The 21,202-nt window shown below is 39.0% G+C and overlaps 1 protein-coding gene across 6 annotated transcripts in view; it reads left to right on the forward strand.

Annotated features, from left to right (window-relative positions):
• TRAK1 (trafficking kinesin protein 1) overlaps positions 1 to 21,202 on the forward strand; it is a 124,616-nt gene that overhangs the window by 54,631 nt on the left and 48,783 nt on the right. For 4 of the 6 annotated variants that reach the window (XM_052694288.1, XM_052694282.1, XM_052694283.1 and 1 more), the window contains exon 3: positions 5,586 to 5,780. Coding sequence is in view for 5 of the 6 variants with exons in the window: in XM_052694282.1 (XP_052550242.1) it covers positions 5,586 to 5,780 (195 nt within the window). In the remaining variant the exon portion in view is untranslated. Of the gene's footprint in view, positions 1 to 5,585; positions 5,781 to 17,575; positions 17,756 to 21,202 lie in introns of those variants that run through there. The other 2 variants (XM_052694286.1, XM_052694290.1) reach the window with 2 other exon arrangements.

Raw genomic sequence — 21,202 nt, forward strand, 5'->3', positions numbered from 1 at the left:
CAGCAGACCAGTAAGCAGCCTAAATGCAAGGTTCGAGTTTCTCTATGCTCTTGCTTTCCATTTTGTGTGGATCTGCTCATGGTACCAATGAGTAGTTCATTCCACGATGATCTAAATTAGCAGGAAACATCTGAAAACCATGGTCCCATGCTGCATTGAGAGACCACTTTTCTTGTTTTTTATCCCAGGAATGCAATTGGACTTTAGGCTTGGTTCTGATGACAAAGGAGAATGCTGATGTAGCTACGGCCTCCTGGTTGGTGTCCAGCTGATTTAGGTGACCCTTCTCTGAAGGAGCTTCTCAAGCTGGGTGGAATGGAATATCTGGAAACAAGTTTGATCATGGTGGCGCTGCTCATTACTTTACCTTTTCAAAAAGGAAGGGGCAGTACATTGTGAACCATAAATGGAGCACTTCCTATTTAAAGAGTAGAAAACAGCGCTCTGTTGTCTGAGGGAACACATAATACAGAGTTTTGTCATGTTACATATGGGGATACAAAATTCCCAAGTGCTTCCTGATCTTCGGATTCTGAGAACTGAAAACCAAAATGGAGTTTGTGTTCCATGCATGCATACGTTATTTCAAAACTTGTGGTTGAGATTCACTAGTATTTAGCATGCGATAGCCTCAGGTTGATGGACTTTAATTTCTTGTGTTCCATGTGGCTGGACTTTAGTCTCCATGCAGTAGCCCTGTTCTGCAGAGAAGCTTCCTTGTACATAACCAGTAGGTAGCTGGCACTGGAGTTGAACCATTTTCAGGTATGGTGTGCTTTTAAAGGAAGAAATAAATAAAAATTGTTACGTACTGTTGAGCTGTTTTCATACAGTTTTTAAGTTTGTCTGTTTAAAATGTTTGAGAACTATATGTCAAGGAGGAGTACAGTGTGTGGGGGGTGGGAAATGGGACATACTCATAGAACAGGGAGAGGAATGAGTAGATCCAGGAAGTAAAGCGGTGACTTCTTCAAGCTTTCTCCAGAGAATTTCCTTGTTTCTCTTATCTCTTTTTCTTTCTGTTTCTTATCTATTTCATTTTTCCACAACCATGCAGAAAGGCTGTGACAAGTTAGGAAGTACTCATTCTCTTGCTGGAACTGCAAGAATGTGCCTGAGTGCAGTTTACTGTATTCTTTATTCTGATTTTTGTATGATGATTTTTTTACTTCTTGTTTGTTTGTTTTAAAATCATTTTTCCTTTATAAGGAGAGGAAATTTGGAGTACCCATTCCTGGCTGTGGGCTGAGCACCAGCAGATGGGAGGTATTGGGATGCAGTAGAGTCTCGTGGAAGATGTTTGGGGTGGGTGAATTATACAACCTGCTGACCAAAACTTGCACTTTGAAGGCTGCCAAGCAGCACAGCAGTTCCCCAAGGCCAGACCTCGGTGTGCTTCTGTTCAGCATGCTGCTTCTGCACAGCAGTTGCTCCCTGTTTCTCACAGGAGTCATTTCAGGGTAGCAGAGCTGCTCTGAGCTGTTTGCATGGTGTTAACCTCTGTCAGGGCCACAGCTGAGGAAAATGGTGCTCCAGGAATGCTATGGTTTCTCTACAGTTTCTGTATGGTTTCTGAGTAGTTTTCTTGTAGTCTCAGAGCCTTTTAAGAAGAAAAAAAAAAAGTAATCCAGTGTGTACTGCACATGGTTAGTTTTGCAGAGCTACTGGTAGTATATGTGTGGAGAGAGAAGACTTTCATGAGAAATGGCAGAACTGTTATTTTTTATGTGCAGGTACTGGGTAATAAGGCCTTTCTTGCACCAGGTGGCAGTATCCACTGCTCAGAGGTGCTTTAGTGAACTGGAAAGCCCTTTCACCTTGACTCTGAGAGACTCTGCTTAAAAACAAACCAATTAAACCGTAAAGACTGAGGAGAGTTTGGACAAGAATTCGGCAGATTCTAAACTAAGCACTTTATATTCCGTGTGTGGGTTAGCTGTAGTGTACTGCTTCTAAAAACAAAAAATAAAAACCAGTAAGTACCAGCAAGTACTGGGCTTTGAGAATCACAGAACTTGTTTTCTGTGCTTTTATTCTTGTATGGTTTGTTTGTTTTACTTATCCCTTCTGTTATTTTTCTTCTCAGTTTATCAGTACTTTTGTGTGAAATTGATATTAAAATTGAAGACATGCTCCTTGTAAATGAATCCTGCTACGTATTATTTTTGCAGTATGACACATAATTGTCCATTCAGACAAAACTGTGAACAAGTGAAACTCAAAAGCCTGGTAGGGAATGGAGAGTGACAGATCAGCTGCTTTAAAGGAACCATGTTGTTCAGAGTGACATCTTCAGATCTTTCCAAGTGTATTTCCACAGTCCCTCCACCGCCTTTCTCATGTACTTTGTCCTTATTTTTGTCCTTATAGCTATAATTAGTAGTGGAGAAGACAGGTAATAAAAGCTAACTCAAGCTGAGGTTCAATTGCCTGGTGACAAGGTGTTGGCATAGTTCCTCCAATCCAGGATGCCCAGAGAAGTGGAGATACCCTGGTCAGTCAGATGCCAATGTCTAAGAAGATATGGAGCATGCTAAGAAAGAATGTTAATAATTACCTAAGGTAGTTAAGCAGTAAGAAAAAATGCAGAATCTAACTCAGCTGGAGTGTTCTGCCTGACTTTGAGTCTTCTTTATTGAATGGGAAGATTGGAAACTGAAGCAACAAAACATCAGCAAAAAATGAGGCCTCTGAAAGAAATTGGTTCAGTATGTTTTAGAAAATATGCAGAGGAAGGGGAGGAGTAATGTTAGAAAATACTACAAAGCACACTGAGCAACTTCCTTGTCTTCTTACAACTAGGACATGGAGAAGTTTGTACTAAAAAGAGATGAGATGGGGTGTTCCTGCATGTACCACGTCTCAGCTATGAGGATAGCAAAGCAGTGCAGCATACTACATGCAAAAATAAAAAAGATTTAACAAATTCACAGATTTTCTTTGTTTTTGTATAATTATTCCTACAGAGTACCATAAACTGTAGCTTTCTGCAGTGTGCAGGAGCCTTAGCAAACCTTTCTCTGTAACTCCTTGCTTTCGAAAGCCAAGGCTGTAATGACCCATGCTTTGGGAGGAATCGTGAGTTTGTAACTACCAAGAGAAACATTCAGCTCTTCAGATTGGTTGTAATTTGCTTATAGAAGTTTCTGTTAGCCAAGGTTGTCCAGAAAATGACAAGTTGAAAACCACTCAGCCTACAGAAAAAATACATCTGTAACAGAGCAACTTCAACTGTAGTTTCTTGAATAATTTATATTAATGAACGTTTAATTGGTTTATGCTTATGACGCTGTTTAACTCAGCAGAATGAAGTTGCCATGTAGGACGAGGAAAAGCTTCAGAATTATAAAGCTTGAATAATATCTCAGGTGCTCTGAGTGCTTATCTTGTTTATCTTTGCAATATTAATCAGAGCCATTAAAAAAAAAAATAACAAAACAGTCTGGAAGCCTTTGTACCTACTTGTGACATCAAGAGCCAGCATCTCAAAAAAGAAGGGGAAGAAGAATGAAGACTGCATGACTGGCACCGAGTGTACTGCCACGATTTAAATGGTGAACTAATGTTTAGTCATACACAACAATAATTGCTGTGTCCTGTTTTTCCTAAATAGGCAATTATATCAGACCCTGCACCTACTTCCTGCTGGTAAATGGATTTTAAAATCACAATAGAAGTTAGTAACAATAGCATCAGAATATGTTACCTTTAAAGATGTATCTTTCTCAGTTGTTAGGCTTTGAATTGTGTAGAAACACTCAGGATTTATTAGGTAGTAAAACAGAAAAAGTGTCTTGCTCCACTTGTATTACACTATAATTTTTAATTCCCTACTGTATGTCTGTCTGTGTTTACATGGATTTCTTTTCCACAATAAAACTGCTTGGATTTCTTTTGTGTGTGTCTGTTTTTTCTCTCAGATTTGAATGAAAACATCTTTTGCTTTTCCTATTTTGCTACATGCCAGAGCAAACCAGCTTACCTCTCTGCACAGAACTACTTGCTTGAAACTGTAAGGTTGCTCATTTTCTTCTGAAATAGCAGCTGAAATTCTGACATTCTTTCTTTTTCAAACATTTTTATTTTCCTGTTTTCAAGAGGACCTTGGTAAGGTTGTGCAGACCTCTTCTCAGAGGAGAAGAAACATTTCAGCAGGGAAAAAAAGAAAAGGCAAGAAAAAACAACCTTTCATTCTTGACAGTGAGAGCATTAGGTAACTCAGAGATACAGAAGACTATATACGTATAGGCTTTATGTCTGTATTTGTAAGGCTATATAGAAAAGCATCTTTTAAATGTTTAGTTTACATCAGCAGATGTTTCTTACAGTGTCAGCTGGCTTCTGTGAACTTAGATGGTTACAGGCACTGAAGTGGGACATGACCAGCATTTCAGAAGCAGCCAGGCAGAAGAAAGGTTTGTACTTAGTGTGGGTGCAGGGGAATAAGGTCTTGTTTCTCTGTGTGAATGGGTACTCTCTTATTCTGGTAAGTTGCTGCAGGACCTCTTGAAGTGATGTGTGTGGACTGATTTGCTCTCTGCACAGAGCTCCACAAAAACAGCAATGCTGCACATGAGTATTTACTTCTGCTAGTCTTTGTATATATATTTTTGCAGCGAGGTTTGGAGAATGCTTATGTGTGTCCAAAGGTAGCAGCACAGTTTGATGAAAGTAAAGAGAATTTAGATTGGTGGGGACCTCTGGACCTTCTACTCAAATGCACCCTTTTAAACTGGGTACTCAAGGCCTTGGCCAAGTGTATTCTCAGTCTCTCCAAAGGTAGAGATTTCTCAGCTTTTCTGGACTCTTCTTCCCATGTTTTACCATCCTCACAGCAAAAAAGTTTTACGTTGAAGTTTTCTACATTAAAAAATTGTTGTCTCTTCCTAAATTTAAATTACCAGTGTAAGTTGCATCATTTTCGCAGTTGTTGATGTCCCTCCGCATTCGTTTTTAAAACTGAATGTGAAGTTGATTTTCTTGTGAATGGGGAGGATTGATATCACAGAATGTATGTTGAGACAGTGTTGAAAGGTGCTCAAGAAGTTCTTGCAGCCTGCTTTAATGTGAGTCTTCAGTGCAAATTGTGACAGTTTGCTGTTGCAGCCCTGGATTTCTTCTGGGAAAAATCTGCCAGCAGTTGAAGGCAAAATTCAGCGATACTCAACTGCAATCAAGGAGGAAGTTAAGGAGAAATATAGAACTTGCAAACTAAAAATAATCTGTCAAGTAAAACTTAAAAATGTAAATTCCTGAATGCGGTATCGTTTTTTTCCATAGCCACAATTTTACTGCTCTTTTTGTTGCTTTCTTGCTCTCTATTTTGCCCCCTTCTCTAAACCATGTTCTTCAGTATATGAGTACCTGCTGCAGGGTTTATCCCAAATAGCAAACCCTTCCATTCTGTGCTAGTAGGCGTTAATTCGTGGATAATCTGAGCTAGTCTTGTTTTCTGAATAATATCTAGCTGTTCATGAGGAAAAATCTTTTTGATATCAAATCAAACTGGCATATTTCCTAGCTTATACAGTGTATAATACTTGGTTTAAAGTGGCTGACAGGCTGTCTTCTCTTTCTTTTGTCAGATGTGTGCAATAGTACCAATCTTCCTGAAGTTGAAATCATCAGTCTACTGGAAGAACAGCTGCCTCATTACAAGCTAAGAGCAGATACAATCTATGGTTATGATCACGACGACTGGCTTCATACTCCTCTCATTTCTCCTGATGCAAATATCGACTTAACAACTGAGCAAATAGAAGAGACCTTGAAATACTTCCGTAAGTGAAAAATTTATAAATTTTACTGAGGAATAAATAAAACTATACTATTTTTGTTACTGCCTCTGAGATACCTGTAATTCTCTTACAGTTGTGAAAAGCAAGAGAATTGTTGGTTTTCAAGCTTTATGGTGGTTAGTAAAGAAAGGAAATAATCAAAAACAGCAGTTGCATTTGTTAATCTGTCCATGTACTTCGTCACAATATCAAATATTGGTGGAACTTCAAGTCTTCTTTTTGCTTGTTATCTCTCTGGCAAGAGAATGAAGTTTCTATGTTTATAAAATGTAAAAAGCTTGGGCATGTTGCCTTATTTGCTTTTTTTCAGAATATTCTCTGACTCACTGTAATGCTGTCTGTGTTACTGTGTGCCTGCATCACAAAATGATGTCAAATCATTTGTCTACTGCTTGAGTTTTTAAGAAAGGCTTGTGAAGAACCAAACACTGAGCATTTAGTGAAGATGGTTTGTCCCCTTGTTCTTTCTTTTGTTCACATTTATACTATTATACAGAAAGGTACTGATTGTGCCTGAAGAGAAGGCTTGTAGTCCTGTGACCTTATGCATTTTTCATTCTTTTGTTTGAGCTGGTAGATCCTTTTATCATGGTGAATGGATTCGTGTCTCTATGTTCTTCTACTGTGGATGTTGACTTAGCTGTACAAGAAGGCCAGACAACTATGATTCATTCTTTAGTTGCTCATCAATCATGTAGTCTACGATTAAATGATTCTTCTCCCCTCCTCCCATTTTCATGTGAAAATGCAGTTTTGTTACACTTCTGAATCGTGACATGTTCAAATAGTCTGCAGAGCATCGAGCCAGTAGGTGATGTACTAAACCTGTAGTAGTTAGACTTGCATAGTAGTGGATTTACATAAGTTATAGTGGTAGGTAGTTTTAGGTAGTTACTAAGGAGCTGTGGGGCTCAAAAGATTTGAGTTACAGGACTCAACACAAGCCTTTGGAAATATGGCTTCACTGTCTTGTCATGCACCTGGAGAATTCACTTTCTAGTTCTGTAAGCTGTTACAAATACAAAGAACTGAGTTACTTCAGTGCCTCAACAAAAGGCATGAAATATAAAATATCTACTAGTGACTTCATTGAGATGTTATTGTGGCCTTCTAAGATTTAGTTTATAAACATGAGGGAAATCAAGTTTTTACACAGGTAGATAGTGATAGGGCAAGTAGGAACAGTTTTGAACTAAGGGAGAGATTTACATTAGGTTTTAGAAGGAACTTTTTTTTTAACCAAGAGAATGGAAAGGTGCTGGAACAGGCTGTGGATAGTCTTCTCTGAAGGTGTTTAAGGCCAGTTTGGATGAGGTCCTGGGCGATCTGATCTAGTACTTGATCTAGCAGTTGACCTCTTTGTCTGTGGAAGGGATGTTAAAACTGATGATCCTTGAGGTCCCTTCCACCCCAAGCCATTCTATGAGTTCTGTTCTCCACCTTCTCTCTAGTCAGACAAAAGCAGTGCAGAATGACAGGTGGTAATAAGCTGATCAATGGAATCAGTTAATTCTTGTTTCGTAGCAGATATTTAATGCAGCTGAAATGGTGGCAGTAGTTGGCTTGAAGAAACCTTCTGAAAAATCAGTTTTCTAGTATCTGTGGTAACGGGATTAATTGATTAATTATATCTATCCTTAGGATGGTCTTAAAAGGGGCTGTTGCATTAAGCACAGGAAAGATTATTTACTAGTGGGGAAAGAAGGCAGAAGTCTCCTACCTAAGATGCTCGTGTGATATGCCATTCAGTAATGATGCATCACTGTTGAGAATGGGTACTTAATGAAGCAACTTGCAACAGAGAAATCAGATAGCAGTAGCTGCTTGTAACTTGCGTGCTCAAACAATTTTATCCAGCATTTAGCTTGCAAGCATAATGGGCTGCAAGCTTTGCTATGTGCTGCAATTTCAAAACTTCACCCAGTCAAATAGCCTGAATGGAGGGGGAAAAAGAAAAAAGAAGAAGAAAAAAAAGTGATGTGTTTTCTGCTTTAATTAGTAATTAACTGCTTACAGAAAAGGGACTAAGCAAGGAGAACTTCTGTAAAGAAAGTTTGTTGCTTAACGCTAGTGTACAAGCACACGCTCAGCAGGCAGTGGCTTAAGAAGTTGAAAATGAGCAAAGTTAATCCCTAGACTGCTATCCTGCCAGCTGAGATCACTGCTTTTACCCTTGTTCAGTTGTGAACGACTCATGCAAAGCTGTAGTGCAAGATCATAAAACTTTGGCATGTTTGGAAGTTATGGCACTGTGCATAAACATTGCTTTATGACAAATGAACCGTGAAAATAAAGATATTAAATAAGTTGTCACAAAAGTGAATTGTACCATTATCACTCTGCAGAGTATTTTCTAGGGTGTGACTTTCAGCACTGTGATTCATTTTCAGAGCTGCAATCAGGGCACTCCTTTTGTACATGTTTATCTTGTTTTATAAACCTTGATGGAGGAGGAGGGGGAAGGTCAATATATACTGCAGCTTGTCTGTGTTAGGACTACATTACAGATTTCCATTTTATTCAGAACGTTATTCTTACGGTCTATGAATGTAGTTGCATATAAGAAATAGCAGAAGTGAAATTTATAATCTGTCAGACTTTCTGAAGTAAAGGAAGGATTCATTAATTTTATTGCAGCAGAAAAGGATTTCCTGCAACATAAATGCTATTATCAGAATTAAAATGTCCTACATGTACAGATTATTATGTCTTCCTAGGGTTTTTTAGAAGCACTTTAAGATGAGCAAAATATAGTTGATGTTGCAGTCTGAGCTTGTGCAGAATATTTTAGGTATGAAATGAAGTCTTTTCATTGCTTATGGTTCCTAGCATTCCAGTATCGATCAGCTCTGAAACCACCAGTATTATGAATAGTTGAGAAGTCAAAAGGAAGGGATGTGTGGTGGCTTTATTCAGGAAATGTTTGCAAACTGAGAAATATCGGACAGAGCCAGGAATGTTTGAGCATGTTTTAATATATGTAAATATTGTGCATAGTTAACATATGCAAATATGTATTTTGTAAGGCTTCCTGTTCTTTATGTAGGGCGTTTATCGGGAGGAGCAACATTTTGTTATCCGAACTCTCACCACACCACTTAATTAGTGTGTTATTACTTAGTCTGGAAATAATCTGAACAGTAATTCCACTGTGATACTCTTGCAGTATCAGTCGTTTTAATAATGTTCAGATACCTACAGTGAACTACTGGAATTAGGCAGAGGGAACACTTCTGGTTTTCTACTAGCTGTAAATGATGGCAGAGTGTTTCTTGTTTGACCATGGCGTGGTGTCATTTACTTATTTTGTTTGTTTTGGCACTAAATGAGAGCAGGGTTTTTTTGCCTTATTCCAGCTGCAGGCTTTGACCACATCTGTGGTCAGTTACCATTACTCAGTGACTCTTTAAGCTCTGTCGTGGTTCTGATCCATGTCTCTACTCTGTCTTGCCTCAGTTTGTGAGTTTTGAACAAGATGGATGTCTGAACCTTTAAATCTCAATACTGGATTACTTAAAAGTGCTTTGAGACCCATAGAAATAGGAAAGTGGGATGGGATGAATATATATATTATATATATATAATGTGAGTGTGTATATATTACAGTAGACACAGGTGTGAGTAAATATATACATGATATGCATGCAATTGATGTACAATTGAATTTGTAGTTATCCTTCTGAAAGAACTTTGATATGTAATGACAGAATTTTAAATCTCTACTCCAAATGAAAGTAGTTCCTTAAATGCTTTTTAGGTTAAGCCTTATAAAGTGCCCTTAAGTTCTCCATGGACTGACTGTCTATCTCTGAGAACTGCACTTCCAAAAAAAAAAAAAAAAAAAAAGCTGTTTAAAATCTCATTTGTATATGAATTATAGTACTGCTTTTATTAGGTATATGCACACAGATTTTTGACATATCTGAAGTATGTTCTCTAATTCATTCTCATTATCTAGCCAGTATTCCCCTTTCCTATCAAACAGTCTTGGTACTAGGAAACTTATGATACTACATACTCATTTGACCCCAATTTTTTCATTTCTGAATAATATATTTAATAAGAGAGATTGTGTGGTTGTTTTGATAGATTCAAATGTCTCCAAGGACCATTATCAGTGAAGGAACTTAAATCACTTGTAGTGACAGTATTCTCCAGTTCAAGTTCATCTGTGTTTGCATTTGGTCCCAGGAAAGGATGTATGAGAAATGCTACTTCCAAGAGTGATTCAGCTCATAGTGTAATCAGCAGCTGCCTTGCTGTCCTTTGAAGTAGAAGCATTGAAGTGAAGTAATGGAGTTTTTCTGAAGAGTTGGTGGGTGTTTGTAATGTTCTATCAGGCTTTCAATGTATACAGATACATTTTCATTCAGTTAAGAAGCAAATTAGTAGCAATTAATGCTCACCCGTACCAGTCCTGCTGTCACTGGACTGTTTCGGGGATAGAGGGAGAGAAGATAGCATTACATTTGTGCTGTTTCCATTTAAAATAGGAAACATATCACAAAGAAACACTTGTATTTAGGAAAATAGTCTATCATTTTGAGTGATGGGAGAAATTGTCTTTTCCAGATTGTGAACTGAAAAGAATGCCAGTGCTTTTAACAGGGCCACTGTCTTAATGGATGTCTCCATTTGGTACTTGATCTCCACTGGTCATTTCTTTAGGCTTGTTTATCCATCTTTTAATAGAGCATAATGGCATGCTGTACTGAACTTTGAAGGGCTCCTAGATTACCACCTGCTCTTTCTTGATATTTGAAGAACGCCATGTATTCTACTCTTCTGTAATTTCTCCTTAAAAATCAGAAGGTATTAGAAGCTCAAAGCTGAAGGGAGGAGGAAGAGCTCCAGTGGAAACACAGATTAAGGAGGTCAGTATAGGATAGGCAGGTTTTCAGTAACATGGAAGAAAAATATCTTGTGCAGCTTGTTTATAATGAGAAACTTGGAATTAAACTACTTTGACTCGTTTCCAGACTAGCAGGACTTGTCACGTAGAGGTCTGTAAAGCATCGGCACTTCTGCTACACTTACACAATGGTTGCTTGAATGCTTTATGCCAGTGATATGTGCTTTAATAAGACATTTTCATTCTCCAGTCCCCTGAACTTGTTTGACCTAGTTTTCTAATGACATTGTTAAAGCTGAGTCAAGATCTGACCCATTAAAATAAAAAAAGCAATGAGATTTTGAGGGGTGTTGAATGTGTTTATGCATATGGTGGTGGTGGCAATCTTGCACCTCTCTATTAATTCTTTCTTGACTATAGAAATCAGTCTCATTTTGTTAGATGACATAGTGCCAGTGTTCTAGGTTTGTATTCAGTAGGATTGAGAGAATACACTTCAGTATTTCCAGTCTGCACAAAGAGATCTTACTGAAGATTATTCATTATCAGTCTTGAGGGTTTTGGCTTGGTTGGTATTTTCAAAAGCAACTTTTGTGCATTTATTGGCTGCTTGCTGAACACTCAAATGTTTAGCATCTGGATTCTCTTTCCTCATTGCAGTTTGGTGTGTTACTCTTCAGGAATCATTCAGGAATCACCAAACATACCACAGAGAGTAAAAAAGTTTACCTTGGTCCTTTTCATGGGGAGGGGAGAAATAATCCTATTATGTGGAAAATCAGCTTTTGTCCTTAAGTAATTTAATCTGTCTGCTCCTATCTCACATTAAATTGTCTTGCTTCAGTGGGAGAATACTCAAAAGACTCCTATGAAGCAGAGATTTTGTCCAGGTGAGGTCGTAGGGCCCTTATGGTGTTTGGAGTCCATAAGCTCTGTCCATGTGTAGAAAGTACTTGTACCATTTTGAAGCCTTGGACAATAATTACATTTACAACACACTAAAGTGATCAAATCTGAAGCACTCATTTATTTTAAATGCTGGTTCTGAAAGCTGCTGATACAAGGCCTTCAGTATTCTGGTTCCACTCTTTTCAGGTGAAGCAGGCTGCTGTGACTTCTTGCTTAAGCAAAATACTTAACTGGAAGAGATCATTATCCTAAGATGCAGAGTTGTTTGTTGTTACTAGATGTGAATTCATGGAATTACTCTTGCTGCATGTTATTTTATCCAAATAACAGTTCACTTCAGTAAATTCAGAAATAACAGAATGCCAGCCTGTCCTTGAAAATCAGTTGTACTTTTAAATATGCTCTGTTTTCCTTTTTAATGCTCTTTAATAATTTAAAAAAGAAATAAAAAGAAAAAAGAAAGCAAGTGGAAAAACATCAACTTGCAAATGAACTGTTGTGGCAAAGTCTGATTAGTAGCAATACACATTGCATAACGTGGGCTGTACAGCAGTTCCTCTGTCAGAAAGGAGTCCAGCTGATGTTAGTGGGATGGGTAACTTTATCCCTTGTGTTGGTGGCTCTGGAAAGTAATGAGAGGATGTAGTGTTTGACTTTCAGGACCTGATTTTGTGCTAGAACCACTGGAAGAAATGCATCCCAGAGGTAATTAAATGGGAGCTAATACACTATTTTAGCCACTGTGAGTCCAACATGATGCATCCAGCTCTCATGTTCATTTCACAAGATTTTCCCAGAATTGGGAAAGTTTTGAGTAAGAAGGCTGAGAATGACTAAGCATGGGGAGGCATGATTGATGAGGTTTGAGATGAAGATATTATTTGCTTTCTTTGCCAGCAGAGATGACTTATGGCTTCTTTGCTCCATAGTAACATAGTTGTCCACCTTCCTTGGTGTGCTGCTACAGGTTTCTTGAGAAGCAAAGTTTGCAAGTTGGGTTGAGGCTATCTTTGTCAAATATTCTCTTTAAAGAAATAAAAGGATTTGTATTGTTTTGTGACCTGGTTAATTTGGGCAGTTCAATTCGGCATTGAGCCTGTGGCACAGATTCATTACAGCAAAAGGGAAGGAAGAAGAGAGCTCTTGAACTTGGCAGCCCGGCTTTTCTGCCTAAATATACTCCTTTGCAACTGCAAACTTGAGCACTCAGTCTATTTAGCTTGTCAATGTTGGCTGCCAGAATTCTTTATTAGTCTGGATATTTTGCTGTCTGGAGAACAAAGAAGTTTCTTTGTTTTGTTTAAACTAAACATGAAAAATGGCATAAAATGTGGTACCTGGAAGGGAAGACCAAGTGAATGTGAATAAACATATATGGATTTAGAATATGAAAAATGTCATTGCTTGTAAACACAAATTTAGTACCTGGAATCTTTTCATAGCTCAATTATCTGATAAGTATTAGGCAATTATCATGGTAATACTTCATTCAAATACAGTGTTACAGTACAGAGGTTTGAATACAAGGAGGTTTAATGTTAATAGGAGCAGTCCACCTGAAAATCCGGTAGATATTGCTTACATAAAGACTGATACACATATCTATATGAAGTAAGACTGGGCTGCAGAAGTTGAAAGATGTTTCTGCTGCTATGTGGCTGCTGTTCTGACCTGGCTATACTTTCATTTCCAACCCAACAGCCTTTCCAGCCTGACCTTCCTACAGCTACATTTTCTCATGTAGTTGAAGGGCTACTTGCATGTGGATACGTGGATTTATAGTACTCTGTCTGGGGTGTCTGTCTTCAGGCTGGGAAGATCACAGCATCTTTCCACATCTCTTGAGTATTTCTGAAATCATTTGACAGCACAATTGGTTTTCTCCACAGAAAGATAATGCCTTTCTGGATTATACCAGTGTGTTTTCAATTAGCTCTGCAGAATAATACCAATAAAGCTGAAAACAAGCAAAACCCACCACCAAATCCAAAGGAAGAAACAATAACAACAAAAACCAACACCAAAAATCTCATCCCACTTAGGACTACTTTTATCCTCTTTAAATGAAGTGTGTGTGTTGAGACAGGGAGGAAGGAGGAGTGAGAAAAAAAATTCCATCATATTTAAAAAGATTTCCTTTGTTTAAATTGTCAGGAAATAGAAAGGAGAAAGTCCTTGCAGCAATTTTGATCTGGTAGCCAGCATCCAGTCTTTATGTCTTAAATGCTGATTAAATAGAATTACCAACCTCAAATTACCTTTCAGACAAAAATAATACAAGTGGAACAAATTGCTTATGTGCAGAGCAATTGAGTTAATGTTGCCACAGAAACCTTTATTTTGTTCTGACAGTGTTTTAACAGCGTAGCCTTAACTGCACTTAACAGCAAATCCAGCTCTCACCTTGTGAACATACAGAACTGAAACTGTGGGGCTGAGTTAGAGCTGGAGTGCCTCTTCACATTCCTCTGTTTCAAGATGGTGTGTCCAACGTGAGGGCAGGTTGATCACATCTGGCAAAATTGCTCACACTGTTCAAAATGTTAATTATTTTTTCAGATATGTGTGTGAACTTGCATGTCCAAATGCAGCTAGTGGCTTTTATATAATCCTTTGCTATTCACTAACCTGAAATTGATGTCCACTTATTTTGTTAAAGTATGTGAAATGTAAAAAAAAAAAAAATCTAATTAGCAGTATGAAGCCAAAAATAATATAGGCCCAGTCAAAATGAAAGAAGGTTTTATTTTTCAGAGCCTTGTTATCTCTTAGTGTGCATCTTGAGTTCAGGAGGGCAGAAATAATCTGAGGAGTAGCATCTGTTGGGAAATAAGAATGATTTTTATGCCTTTCCTATTGTAAGGCTGGAAGCTACTGGAGCATGACTGTTTCCTGGCTTCTGGTTGGTATGGAGTGGCAGGAGCTGAAGGCAACAGGTTGGGGGCAAGATGCGAGTAAATGACTTGACTAATGCTCAGCTCCTTTGTTTGGAGGTAGCCTCCCAAGAATGGCTGCTTCCTACCTAGAGCTGCATGGCTGATTTTGCTCAGGTACCACACCAGCTCAGCTGTTCATCAGCAGTATCTAGTATACAGATGTTAGATCTCATTGTCTGGAGCCTGGCTGGTCCCCTGATTGAGGAGTGTAGGAGGGAGGATGAAGTACAGGGCCATAGGAATAAATTCCTTGAATTTTCACCCAGGAAAATCTCGTAGGTGCGAGGTAGAGCTGTATTTGCAGAGGAGCTCTAACACTTCAGTAACTTTGATGCTTTGAAATTCACACTAGTCTATTTAGAAAGTTAAAATTAAGTTTTTTCAGTCATGAGAAAGGTTCAAAGATTCTTAGTTTAAGACAATACGACAAGGAAGTAAAAAATCAGAGGCACATGAACTACAGAATGATAACTGGGCTGAGGTTGACACAGATCTCCAAAGCCATCTGGTCCAACTCCCGTTCCAGCAGAGCAGCCAAGAGTAGATTGCCCAAGCCCATGTCTGAAAAGAGCCTGTATTCATCTTTACATCCTCTGTTCAGGTACTTACAGATATTGTTGAGATCCCCTTGAGCATCCTCTTCTCCAGGCTGAGCAGTCCAGCTGCCTCAGCCTCTCCTCAAATGAAAAATGAGGAGTCTCTTAACTGTCTTAGATGAGCTCTCTCTCATTTGTCCATGTCTCCTCCTACCGAGGAGCCCAAAACTGAACTAAATCCTCACCAGCACTAGATAGAATCCTGAGCACATTGTCAAAGAGGTGACATTATTGTCTTCATCTCCTACAGATTTATTTATTTTCAGACTGAGAAACATATTGTTTTCTAGTGAAACAATGTACTTGCACTAAGAGTTGTCCTTGAGTTTGGCCCTGGACTGAAACTTTGGGTGAATAACATAATTCATTGCTGCTAGCTGCTAACAACGTATGTGAACAAATATCCTAGTCTGTGTCTTAGTAGCTTGTGGTACTAATAGGAATGGGAGGGTGGTTGGACTAGATGATCTTGCAGGTCTCTTCCAACCTTGTGATTCTGTGATTCAGCAAACAGTATACAAAAGAATGTGATAATCTCCAAGCTTGAAGTTACTGTAGTGATAATTACTTACACGAGTAAAACTGAATTACTAATATGGTCATTTTCGTATTACCAGCTTACGTATTTGTCTCTGTATTGCTTGACTGTTCCTTATTTTAATTTTTTTCTTTCTAATGTAAAGCTAAGTTGTGACACTCGAGGTGAATAAGCAGTAACAATCTAGAATATACGAGTGAGGGAAATTTAATAGAAACCTGCAGTGACTGGATTAGAAAGGAGAGAGAAATGAGCATTCAGTTCACTCAGAGCAGTGAAGCCCTGTCACAGCTGCTCATAGAAGAAGCTGTGGATGCCCCATCCCTGGAGGCCAGGTTGGATGGTGCCCTGGGCAGATGGGAACCAGATGGTCTTCAAGGTGTCCCTTCCAAACCAAGCTGTTGTATGACTCTGATGTCCAGAGCTGGAAGCATAAAATTCAGTGGGAGTGAATTTGAAACCAAAAGGTGAAAGTTACATATATCATAAATAATAGATATGTGGGTCTTTGCAGGAGGATGTTGAAGATGCTATAAATATTTCTAGGCTTAAGAACAGACAGGGTAAGTCCTTTGAGAACTGACAAGAGTGGAAATTACATCTGTGTCAGACTATCTTCAAAGCTGGAAAAAGTTGAGCTTGGCAGTGCAGCTGAGGGATAAATAGTCCAGGTTTCCCTTATCTATTCATGGTTGTTCCTGTGGATGAATGGAGTCTTTGCTTGGACAGGCAATTCCAAGGCCAGACACCAGCATGGCTTACCTTGTGTTATGAACATGTATTGCAACTCAGTCTATCCCAGTGGTTCTACTAATGTTCACAGAGTAATATAGTTGCTCAGAAAGAAGAAATGGTTTAAGAGTAAAGCAAAATGGATCAAATCCCTTGGCATTTGTACCTGTACAGATTCAGGCAAGCTCTTTGGATGGCTGTGCTTGCTGATGATTTAGGGCAATGTGTTCCTCAGATTCTCTCTTATTAGCTTAAATGCATTAGGTGCTGCATAAGTAAAGTCTTTTCTTTCATTTCCTAATTGTTGAACAAACATCATACTATCCTGCTTGAAGACCTTATGTATTTTTAGAAAGAGTGGTGAAAATTCATCCAGATTTCAGCTCAGATTCCTTAGATAGAGGAGGGGGGGAAGGGTCAGTAGTTCATGGAGAAGGCAAAAGCAGAAGCAGATTAGCTTTATTGCAAGACTCGATGATCTTGCAGGTTGTTTCCAATCTTGCAATTCTATGATAAGAAATATGTTGCTCTACTGATTTTTCTAATTTCTTCATTTTTTGTTTGCCACTTTTTGCAGTAACAGTGTGCTTGAGGAATTCTGTTGTATCAGTCCAGAATAACGTAACGAAGCAATAATGTTTCATTTTCCATGGGGAAGGCAGGCTTTTATCAGTACATGAGGGACAGAGTAGTAATGGACTGGCTTTTCATTATTAATGTACAGCATGTACCCAGTGAATTATGATGGCAGGATGCTGTTCAGCGAGCAGCCAGCAGAGAATTGGATCCTCTTTCTGTGGAAGGATTTTCATTTCCAGCATGGCCACTTCTATTCCGCAAAGCCAGAAGCAGCAAAATGCATTCTCTGCGTCTCCTCATCTCTTCTGGAGCCGGCTCATCTCCATGGCAACTCGTTAGGCTGAAGGGGATGTGGAGCCTGGGGAGGGATGGGTTAGAGAGATCCGGGCGGTGGTGTGTGGCCCCACGTCAGCGTATCCGCCTCTTGATAGGGCAGGCTTGGTAACACCCAGCCGAGGCTCCTGTGCAGAGCTGCTTTATTACAGCAGCCGCCAGCGCATCTGCTTGAGATATCTCCCTTCTGCATCCTTCTAGATATCTCTATAGTACCCGCCACCCTCCCCTTAATTACACCCTGTCCTCCCCCACCCCTTAGTTTAGTTGCAGCCTCATTGAAGATGTGCAGCTCATTTCTGGCTTCCCATGAGCTGCCTTGTGATGTGCCGTTTTGCACAGGCAGGAAGGCATGGCTGCGTTTCACTTGACCTTAGCAGCGAAGTGCAGTCTCGTCTGTTGCTGAAGGATACTGACTATGCAGAAATTTATTGAAGCAGATTACTATGAACTGGACTGGTATTATGAAGAATGCACAGATGGTAAATCTTTTTTTTTTTCTTTTTTTTTTTTTTCTTTTTCTCCTCATTTCTTGATGCAAAATCTGAAGCTTGTAAGACCGGAGCATTGTTATCAAATGTTTTAAAAATGAAGTACCTTTAAAAGGCAGCACATCTGTGTGGCAGAGATGCCTGCATCACTGTTGCACCTCAGCATCTCTTCTGAGCATGCTGCAAGAGACTGCTGTAGGGCTTTCTGTATTTCTAAGGGAGTGGCAGAGGAACATAGGCGCTGTATGAGAGCTCCTTGGGCAAGGGGAGAAATATTTGAAATGCTTGCTGTATGTATCATAATTGAGCTGGATTTGTATATGCATAATGTAAGGTGCTGTATTGGTTTGTGGTTTAAAGCTTTGTATTTTTCTGCAGTGCCATAATGGAAAATCTGTATAGTTACTGTGCTAATAGGCAATATGTGTTTTTTCTCTGGCTGTTTCTCTGTGAAAGATGTTTGTAACGTGACTTCTTAAAATTGGTTTACTTCTGGAATTGAAAAAACTACAAACTGTTTTTGAAGGTGATGTTCTGAGCCCCTTGTGATCTGTCTGCTTTTGCCTGGGTGACTAATTTTTTATCAGAGCACTTAATATTTTTATCAGACTTCAGATAGAATGTGTGTGAGGAAGATGAGTGCCCAAAATTTTGCTGTCCAGAGAGTGGAAAAATCAAGATTTTTCATCAGTGGCACGTGGTGGTAACCTGTAAAACAGCATGCAGCCTTTGGGAGGGCAGTAGTTGTATTTAGATTTTATTCTGGTTGGGGAGCTTGGCTTAAACTCACAATGAAACAAGGAACAGTAAGGAGTGTAGCTCCAGGGGGCTATGGGTTGTATGTATGTAGTACAAAGAGATATTTTATAGTGCTTTAATAAGTGCTAAGAGGGGACAAAAATAGTAAAGGTGTGTGAGAAAATTTGAGTTATTGTGGTCTTGTGGGTGGCACATTGTTCCATTTGAGTCTATGTACTGGATTTCTGAGGTGAGTACTGTGTCAGAAGGTTGTTAAACTTGAATTTCACTCTTTCAATGATTTTATTCCTGTCCAGATATTCAGGGGGTCAAAGAGCAAAGGTGCATATTTATTTGAAAGGCCTGACTACTTTTAGTAGGACTGAATCTATTATGTAACTTTTATCCTCTCAGTTTAACCCTAGTAAATACTGTAGCATCTGATTAATCTCTGTGATGTAACAGACTGGTTTGGCCTGCTTTCGGAAGCTTAAGAAATATGACAGTTGTACTGTCACCAAAAACAGTAGCTTTTTTCCAGGTTAAAGACAGAAGGCCTTCTTCTCATCGTTCTTTTTATGGTCTTCTTTCTGTCTGGTCTAAGTGTCGCTATGCAAAAGTTTGACATGTCTGAATAACTGAGCTAAGAGCTCCTTTTCTCATCAACTTGGTCGTAAGGTGTGCTCTGTGCTGGAGAAACCATGGCAGTTCCACAGTGATGGAATACACAACAGGTATTGAGCAAGCAGTGCAATCCCTTGTGGGATCAGGGCCTCCAGCACCACGGTGCTTGGTCTGATCCTGGGCTGACGAGTTCTCATGTGAGCGCTGGGCCCCCACCCAGCACGTTTTCTGCCAAGATCTCCTACAGAAAGTCAGCCAGTGCATGTGCCAATGGGAGAGAGCAGCTCTCTGAGACAGCAGTGTTGGATGTCTGACAGCAAGAAGTCTCTCCTGTAGGTAAGGCATAATGCTGCTTTGTTTTTGTTTTTTTTTAATTGAAATATTCCATCTGAAGTGGATGGAGTGATGGTGCTGTCAGTCTTATCTCAGCCTCTTAGGTGAGTGTCAGTCTTGAGGTTTAATGGAATTTCATAGCTTTTAGCTGTCTTCTCCTTATCCCAGTTAAATGTTTGAGAGTGTAGTAGAGGATTTGAGAGGTGCAGTGGAAGCTCTTTGGCCTCTGCTGTTGGTATTTTAATTTGGATTTAAAATAGCATCAGTATTTCCCATTGATGGAGTGAAGTATTCTGATGGTGGTGAGTGACAAAAGGCATTTTAAAAGCGTAGTAGAAAGCAGCTTTTTTGAAGAGCATGTGTGTCTTATGAGATGCCTGTGTCTTGGTGTTTGATATTCTTGCCATGTATTTGTCTTTGCCAGAGTCATCTGCCTGTGATTCCATTTGTATTCAGTAGAGTGATAGGCAGCTGCAGCTCAGCCAGCCTGTTTTGAATATCTATTTTAAGACAAAATGAAACATAGCTTATTTCTCTTCTGCACATGGACTCTCTGGAGCTCAGATTTGTATGTACATAGTATTACAAATCCTACCCATTTTGTCAGTTCTGGTAAATATATCATTGAAGGAGTCTGTGATACGCTGAAAATAATAGAAGACCTCACAAGAAACCATCCTACAGTGTTACTGTTTTCTGATGAAATTGTGCATTTGCTTTGTAAAAGCTGATGGGACTTGGATTTCCATCTAAAAGGTGTGATTTCATGTTAACAATTACTTGAGCTGTGTCAGGTTCCTTGTTCTTCCATAGTCATTCCATAATGATGCCAGCATATAAGGCTTTAGTGCTATTGCTCAACTCAATAGGAAAGGAAGTAATTCTCACTCTTAGCTCAGATTTAATGAACTTCTGTATGGATTGATACAGTAATGATGTCTTCATCTTGCGTTTGGTGGTAGTAATTTTTTTTTAATACCTTGCAGAGGCAAATGAACAGATGCTCAAAATTGACAATCCAGAAATCTTTTGAAACTCTCCAGGGTTGAAATAATGAAATAATACCTTTTATGTAATGTCCTTTACAGAGTTTATTTTTGGCAAGAGTAAATGGAATTAGGCAAGAAGGTGTTTCCTTATTTGAATATTGGATCACCAGTATTAACTAACATTATAGTAACTTGACACCTGTATTAATAAGAAATACTGCACCATGCTTTTTAGATGCATTTTCCAACATAACATTTTTGTATACTGTGACAGTTGCCACCTTATTTGGAATTAATAAAATACGTGTGTTGCTCCGTAAGTAATGCCTCCTATGTATTTCCATGGAAACTGCAACTGATACAAAGGGCATAACAATAACACATAATCAAATAGGAGGCATTACTTTCAGAGCAGCCCTGCTAGAGTAGAGAGTGGAAATAGCTGAATGTGTACTCGAGCAGGACATTCATTACTTTCTTAGCAGATTTTGAGATGGACAGTATTAATGATAGAAGAGGAAAAGGTGAAGCATTTGCAGGCATGTGTCATGAAGGAGAACAGTATAAATGCCTAGCTTCATCTCAGTTTCTGTGTGTTGTGTTTTGAAGAGGTGAAATAGATTCTTAAGGAACGCAGAACACAATTGAGGTGGAAAAAAAAATAATGCAAAAAACTCCTACAGACTCCCAAACAGAAAAAAAGCAGATAGATACCTGTAAGAGTCTTTATGAATAGCCTTCCCCGTGCTGCTCT

This window comes from Tympanuchus pallidicinctus, unplaced genomic scaffold (genome assembly GCF_026119805.1).
Source record: "Tympanuchus pallidicinctus isolate F22 unplaced genomic scaffold, pur_lepc_1.0 scaffold3, whole genome shotgun sequence".
Lineage (NCBI taxonomy): Eukaryota > Metazoa > Chordata > Aves > Galliformes > Phasianidae > Tympanuchus > Tympanuchus pallidicinctus.